At 42.5% G+C, this 7,416-nt stretch overlaps 1 protein-coding gene across 1 annotated transcript; it reads right to left on the bottom strand.

The window, feature by feature from the left end:
• Positions 1-6,418, bottom strand: penka (proenkephalin a). Its single transcript, XM_034118474.1, has 3 exons — positions 6,161-6,418; positions 5,283-5,429; positions 1-787 (listed from the first exon to the last, which is right to left on the bottom strand). The coding sequence occupies exons 2-3, from the start codon at positions 5,424-5,426 to the stop codon at positions 212-214; spliced, it is 720 nt and encodes a 239-aa protein (XP_033974365.1). The 5' UTR covers positions 5,427-5,429; positions 6,161-6,418; the 3' UTR covers positions 1-211.
• Between the last annotated feature and the right edge of the window lie 998 nt (positions 6,419-7,416).

The following is a 7,416-nucleotide window of genomic DNA, read 5'->3' as shown; positions in this document are numbered from 1 at the left end:
TCCTGGATCAACAGATTCTTTTAATAAATAATATCATCATGAAACCCAAAAAACAGACGGAAAATGATTTGTGCACATCTGAACAACACATGTTTATCTTTTTTTATCATTACAGTAGCAGAAGTTATACAAAGCAGTTGATTCAAACACCAACAGGTCCAGATTACAGGGGGACTGCTTGGGGTGACGGGGGGGTCATAACCGTGGCGTCCTAGTCCATGAAGCCCCCGTACCTCTTCTGTATCTCACTGCCGTTCTCCCAGGCCCGTTTCAACACCCCCCCACTCTTGCTGCTCTCCACCAGCCACTCCGGCCTGCCCACCCGCCTCATGAAGCCTCCGTAGCGCTTCTTCAGCCCGCGGCCCAAAATGGCCTCCAGCAGGTCGCTCTGCGGGACCCCCCCCTCCGCCCGACGCATGAAGCCCCCGTACCTCTTCACCGCCTCCCCCCCCTGCTCGGATGCGGCGTTGAGGATCTTCAGGATCCCCAGGCGGATGTTGTCTTCCTCCTCCTGGTTTCCTGGATCCTCTGGGGAGGGGGGGGAGCGGCGGGACATAAAGCCCCCGTAGCGCTTCATGAAGCCGCCGTACTTCTTGGCCAGCTGGTGTTCTGGTGACTCCGCGGCCATGTCGGCGGCTGCCATGGCGCCCGCTGCCTCCTGGTCCTGGTCCTGGTCCTGGCGGGGATCAGGATCCAGGGGGGTCTGGGTCTCCTCGTCCAGCAGGAGGTCCCGGCACAGGCGCAGCTTCTGGCTGTCCAACACACCCTCACACTCAAGAGAGCATGTCTGGAAAAAGGAAAACAATCTTAATGACCTTTAAAATCGATATTAACAATCCAATGTTTGCCAGTTACAACTACCTTCATCCTTATGCCTTCATTGTAATATCCTGAATAATTAAAAAGCTTAGTTGAATACTCAATTCTGATTTGATAAGGAGGATCAAGGAAGAGAAGGAAAGATTTTAAAAAACAGAGCGCTGGACGGCAGAGAAATCTCCAAAAGAAGACAGACAGGAAATAAACACTAACAGGAACAGCAGAAGAAGACAGACAGGAAGTAAACAATAAAGAACACGGTAATGGCTCTGGCAGTTTTGAAAGACTGGTTAGTGGAAAAGAAAATGTGAACAGATTTGTCAGTTACAGAAAACCTCAATCAGTGCTGCTGTCAGTTTAAGATATGTTGTTGTTGTGGTTGTTGTTGTCGCAGTTCAAGACGTTTTTTTCTTAGCAGAAGCAATACGTTAATTTTCAAGTCAATAAAATCATTTTCAATTACTATTGTGAGGCAAGTCGTTTGTTTATTTAGTATGTGGCCGTAAAATAAGTGTGATAATGTGCTTCGCATTGGGCTTCATAATCACCCAGTTAGGTGATCTTTTTTCAATAATGACCGCCTCGCTGCACATTATCCCTCACTTAATGCACCGTAGAGATTTTAGAAAACACATTCATTTCAAGATTTCTTATCTGTAGTTTTATTTTCTAATGCTCGAACCCTTAAGGCCCAGACACACCAGGCAGTCACCAGAGAACTCGCCGACGCCGACGCCGACTGTTGCATCGGCGAGTTCTCCTGCGTCTTGGCCATGTGTCGCACTGGAACACACCGCAAAGACTTCAGCCGAGCACGTACGAACTGCGCATGCGTGAGTGGCAATAACTGTCCTTACCAGCAGGCGGCGGTAGTGTGTATTCGTCATTCAAAATAGGCAACAACCGGAAGACAGAGAAGAAGAACAGACTGATATAAACAAACAACAAATAGCGTGTGCGTTCCATTTTCACTCTCGTCCATGGAAAACATGTTTCGTGCGGAGCTATCAGCCATTGGAGTGTTGCTTGTGGAAGACATTCTCAAGAAACAGTCTCTCAAGAGGCAGAAGCAAAGAATTAGGAGAAACCGCACTAAATGGGTGAAATCATGGATACTACAGCGAGCGAGAAGGTCATGGGGCGTTGTGATATTTTCCTCAAGCTTTGGTAAAGTGTATTCTTTGAATGCAGATTTGGGTTCTGCCCGCTCTGTATTAATGTCATGTGGATTTTCCTGTCATGTTGACAGGTTATCATCATGTAGGCGTTGATAAAAGCTCATTCTAATGTTGTGTTATGTGTGTATGAAGGTACGAAATAAAGTTTTGCATTGCCTATCCTGCTATTTGTGTTTATTCTTTTAATCACACAGCGATAAGAAACAATAACAATGTGCCTACATAACTGTCAGTTGCAGCCCTAGCATGTGAGCACATAAAGTGCAGACATACTATAAAATCACAGTTAATAGACCTGCATCTGATGATCGCAGTGTTCTGGCGGGTGTGTAGTTTATTGAGTCAGCAATGTAGTAATGTATGTAATGTAATAATGGCCACTTCTTGCTAAATTTACATTTCCATGTGATGCTTTTATCCGAGGCGACTCACAATAGGTAAATGAACAGCGGTAGACAGCATCTCATTTACTTAGACATTGTACTTAAATCAGTGGTTTCTTGGCCCGATAGCTTGTGTCCGACACACGGCCGATTCAACATGTTGAATCGGCCGTGTGTCAACCGTGAAAGGCCAAATAAGGCGTGTCACGGCCGAGGGTTCGGGACACACCAAATTGACTTTGGGCGACAGGGCACGCTTCGTCGTCAGACAACCGAAGACGGCCGATTTCGGCCTGGTGTGTCTGGGCCTTTAGGTTCACCTCAGTGAAAAAGTATGGCTGACTTTGAATCAGGGTAACTGCTCAGTAATCCCTAATTTGCTAAATGTTTATAGCATTATAAGTGTTTTGTGTATTTCACAGCCTTTTGTTTAACTACTACTGTAACCGTATCTTTAAATACTAGCTTTAGCAAAATTTGATAATTTTAATTAAAAATAACTTTTGTAATTTGCTGAAACGATCACTAAATTGTTTCCCAATACCCCCCACCATAGTGCTCATTATGACATTAGCATTAGCATATTCTAGTGAACTATTTAGAGGAACAATTAACTTTAAGTTTCCACTTTACAAGTGTATATGAGATATTAAATAACTTAAAACTAAAAGCAATCTAGCCTGTATAAAATGAATTTACATAATAATAATAATTCTCCCATGTCGACTGGCAAAAATAAACAGTCACCACTGAATTTGTTCAAACCTATTGGGAAGAAATTCAAATTCAATTTAGTTTCTTTTACTGTCAAATGGTGACCAAAAATAACTTCTTATAGCTCTATCCATCATGTTTCATCTTCCAACCATCATTCATGAGTTAAACCATAACAATAAGCTTCATGAACTGTTGCAGATATTGATGTAAGAAACACAAATGGCTTCTGATAGAGAAGAATGAGAGATTACATCAGTCTTGGTTCTCTATGATATCCCATAAACACCTTCATAAAACAGTTTCTCTCTGGAAACCATCTGTCGCAGCCACTCAGTACCCTATTCCTCTAATGGAAGCTTTGCCCCCCTCCCTTATCCCAGTCATCCTTTAACTATGTTAGGCCGTATAACCGTGGTGGAGGGGGGACAATCAGACTAAAGCCATCTGCCGGCCCCCCGGGGCCACACACTGTCCCCATAACCTGCCCTCAACCTCATTGGATCTCACTCATTAGAGGACACAGAGGGAATCCTGCTGAGCTTTCAGTGCCGCTGGCTTATGAAGACAGAATTAATGAAGAGGAAAATTGAATTGAGGACATATTGGCCCCTGAGGGGAGGGGGCTAGGGGGGGTGATGCTGAAGAAGCCCCCTCTAGTGGTCAGAAAGGGAATTTTACAATAAATAACAGCTGCGTATAGGAAAAGGAACAGACGATGGACAGATTTCCAAGGCTGAACATCAATGTATATTTCTATATGTTTTTTTACAGGTATTGAGTTGTGCTGAAACATGTATGTAAAGGGTAAAGAATTCAGGGGAATGGACTCATGTTCTTTGTTTCAAAGATCTCAAGACATTCTCAAAATCTCTAATATTTCTTTTGGAGGATGGATATTATGGAATTATGACTTATCTACTGATGTTAGTTATTCCTCTAAAATCTAGTTTGCTGTAATTTTGAAGCAATGTGCTATTAAAAATCATTAATGATGTAGCTACAGGTTCAGCCTGAATAGGAGATCAAATATTAAATCGCTTGATATATATATTTGAAGCGCAGAGAGGTCCGCCATTACGCACGGAGGTTCGCTGCTTTTACCGTTATTAAATCAGCTCAAAACGACATCAGGCTGCTACAGAATAACCACTCATACTGTAGCTCTACACACGCTCAGTTATTATTGAATAATCTGAAGAAAAGTCCGGTTACCTTTTTAATAAACCTTTTTTTTTGCAAAAGTGGCGTCTCCTGTTTTATCACCGAGACACATTGCAGTGCGTAACGTTAATGACTAAACTGCGTTTCCAGTTACGAGGGGAGATACAACATAATTACTCAAAATAGCCCCAGTTCGATTTATCATATAAACAGCTTCACCAAATGAATGTGTTTCTTTATTTTGTATACTTCGTACGATATTATATAACCCCATGGGAAATCTTCCTCCATCTGTTTGTGCAGATGTGTTCATGTTGAACCTTCAGACTTAAAGTAGAGCTCCCCGTATCACTCTCCGTGTCAGAGCTTTTTAATTCTATACTAGTGACGTCTCGTTATTCAAGGTTTTAAAATGTCAGAATTTCAACCGGATTAGAGCGAATATTCGGTTTTTACAGGTGGTATTCAGGATGACGGATGAATAAAGGGAGAGGAGGAATCGATGTGCAGAGGAGGAGAAATGCATATGGAAGTAGAAGGATTACATTTAAAAAGGAGAGGCGCAGAAATAAAAGAGGAGAGGAGGAGAGGAGTGGATCTACAACACTGGTAGAAATAAAAAATAAAGAAAATAATTTGGTCGCTATCCTCATATCAGTCCGACACTATTGTATGAATACTACTTCGGTACATGGGCAGATAGTTTAGTATTTCATATTTCAAAAGAGGAATTTGCATGCATTATGTTTCAAGTATAAAAACGGATACTTTGGCTAAAAATAAAGTTGTAGGAGAGGCTGTTACGCGCCTTTGTTACCGGACTTCTCCTTCATTAAAAAGCAGAATGTTGAGTTATGACATACCAAAAAGATCTTAGAAAAGGTGATATTATGAGTTGGTCCAAGGATATTTATATTTGAGCTGATAAAACAATGACTGTGTGAGCAGGAGAAGTTATTTCTTTAGTTTCTTTTTTTATTTGAATCTATGAATCCTAATGTCTCAGAGGTGCAGTGGTAGTTACCAGAGAGGAGAGCGCAGGGTGCTGTCCCAGCAGGCGGTACACACACAGCGCGCACTCCTTCTCACACTCCGTCCCAACCACCAGCGACACGCACGCGCCCAGCAGCAACATCCACAGGCAGCTTCTGTGTGGGGGGGCAGCCATGGACTGAAAAACAGGAGCATTTCATCCGATTCAAACTTTGTCACGAGCAACATTATTCTCCACAAACAGTCAATTAGGAAGTCATAATCGATTAGAATATTATAACAACTATAGCACCAGGTTTGGGGATTACCGGATTACATGTAACAGGATCACGTAATTAAGATACAAAAAAGGTAGGAAAAAGAAGAATATGTACTCAGATTACCCCTTTCGTAAAAATGGCTTTTCTAGCAGGGTAGCAATGTTACATTACATTTGAAATATAAATCGATATCACATGCACATTATATTTTGATTGGTTAACTGTAGCTACTATGTTGTCAGGATAATTACATTGTTGGTCTATAGACTACTGAATATACATATTTAAAGGCAGGTTCTCTTATCTTTAAAAATGGAGAAGAGGGATTTTTTTAAATAACAATTGTTCTGTCATCTTATAGAATACACTTGAGTAAAATCCATTTCATTTATTTTGTTGTCTTTATTTGATGACAGCGTAGATAGGACATTGCACATGAATTAAAAGTCAAATTAAATAGAAAATAAAACAGTAAAGATATACATACAAACAGTAGAAGATAAACAAAACAGTGAGCATTTACATATCAATAGTGAAGGATATATATCTATAAGTAAATATGTTAATATGTAAATGTGTATGCTCATAATGTCTCTTCAGAAAATACGTGAACAGCAGAAGTTTGTAAAAAAAGAAGTTAGTATCTTACCTCTGGTTTAATTCTAACGACCCTTAAGATTGTCCGTGCTTTCCTCGTCAGCGCGTGCCCTCGAGGCTGGAAACTGTTGAGTGGCGCGAGCCTGTGCGCCGGATATATGTGCGCGCCTCACCCTGTGTTTCACGTGGAGCGCAAAGCGGTCCTGGTTCAGCCAATCAGAAAAAAAACAACTACACACACAGCACATACACACACACGTCACACAGTACCGGACCGTTCAGAGAGTCCGCGGTGAGAGAACGGTGAACTGCCGCGGAGCCTCGGAGTGCTGCGGCTGGGGCTCCGCGGCTTCTTTTAAAGCACTTTGTGCGGCCTACGTCATCCAGATAATGGGCAGAGGGTGGAGGGGGTGGAAGGGGTAAATAGCGTGACGGTGTGACGTGACAAGAAAGCCCCCACGCCATCACCCCTTACCGCACCTCCATTCTGTCACACACCGACTCCCTCCTCTGCTTTATTGCTACTCAGGGGGTCTGTGACATAGATAATAAATGGCAATACCATGCAGGTCATGGGTGGGAATTATATTCCATGTTATTGTGTTTTCAGGTGGTGGGACTTTTTTTAGATAAGAAAACAGGCTTATTGACTATTGCTACACATGCTTTATGAAGGTACTGCAGTTAGAGAGTAGAACTGAGAAATAGTATCTGAGATCAGTTACCATGTCTCCCAAACAATGTGCTGCTGAACGATGATTCCTCTGAATTTATTGTACCATCAGAAAATGTTACATTTCTTTCAAGATTCAAGTCTTTATTGTCACATTCATATGCAGTGGCGTTTTCATATGTACAAAACTGGTGGGGCATGAACAACTTAGTTGTTTATATAAGCTTCTGGTGATTTTTTAAACACGTAAACAAATAGCTGTAGGCAGTGGCGGTTCTAGCTGATATGGCGCCCTGGGCAGTGCACCTTTCGTCGGCGTTTGAGGTGTTTGCTAAATGAAGGTGACTAAATCAATAACTGCAATTTGTGAAGTGCTTTCCTCTGTGGTGAAACTATCAGCACTGCATTACTGAGGAAAGCAGCAGAAAGTCGCCTGGAGTTAAAGAGAGCGGGGCTGCGTTGCGTGCATGGCTTCCTTCTGCAGGTAACGGGGAGACGCGCTCTGGCGGCGGTCTCGTTCAGGATCCGAAAATAACATTTAAATATTTTGCACACTTATTCCACTTATTCCTAGTGTGCCACTGGTTACGGTGCCGCGTGCCAATGGTGGCACGCGTGCCAGGGGTTGCCGACCC

The sequence above is a fragment of the Trematomus bernacchii genome, unplaced genomic scaffold (assembly GCF_902827165.1).
Source record: "Trematomus bernacchii unplaced genomic scaffold, fTreBer1.1, whole genome shotgun sequence".
Classification (NCBI taxonomy): domain Eukaryota; kingdom Metazoa; phylum Chordata; class Actinopteri; order Perciformes; family Nototheniidae; genus Trematomus; species Trematomus bernacchii.
The sequence above is the reverse complement of the archived record's forward strand: the minus strand, read 5'-3'. Positions and strand labels throughout refer to the sequence as shown.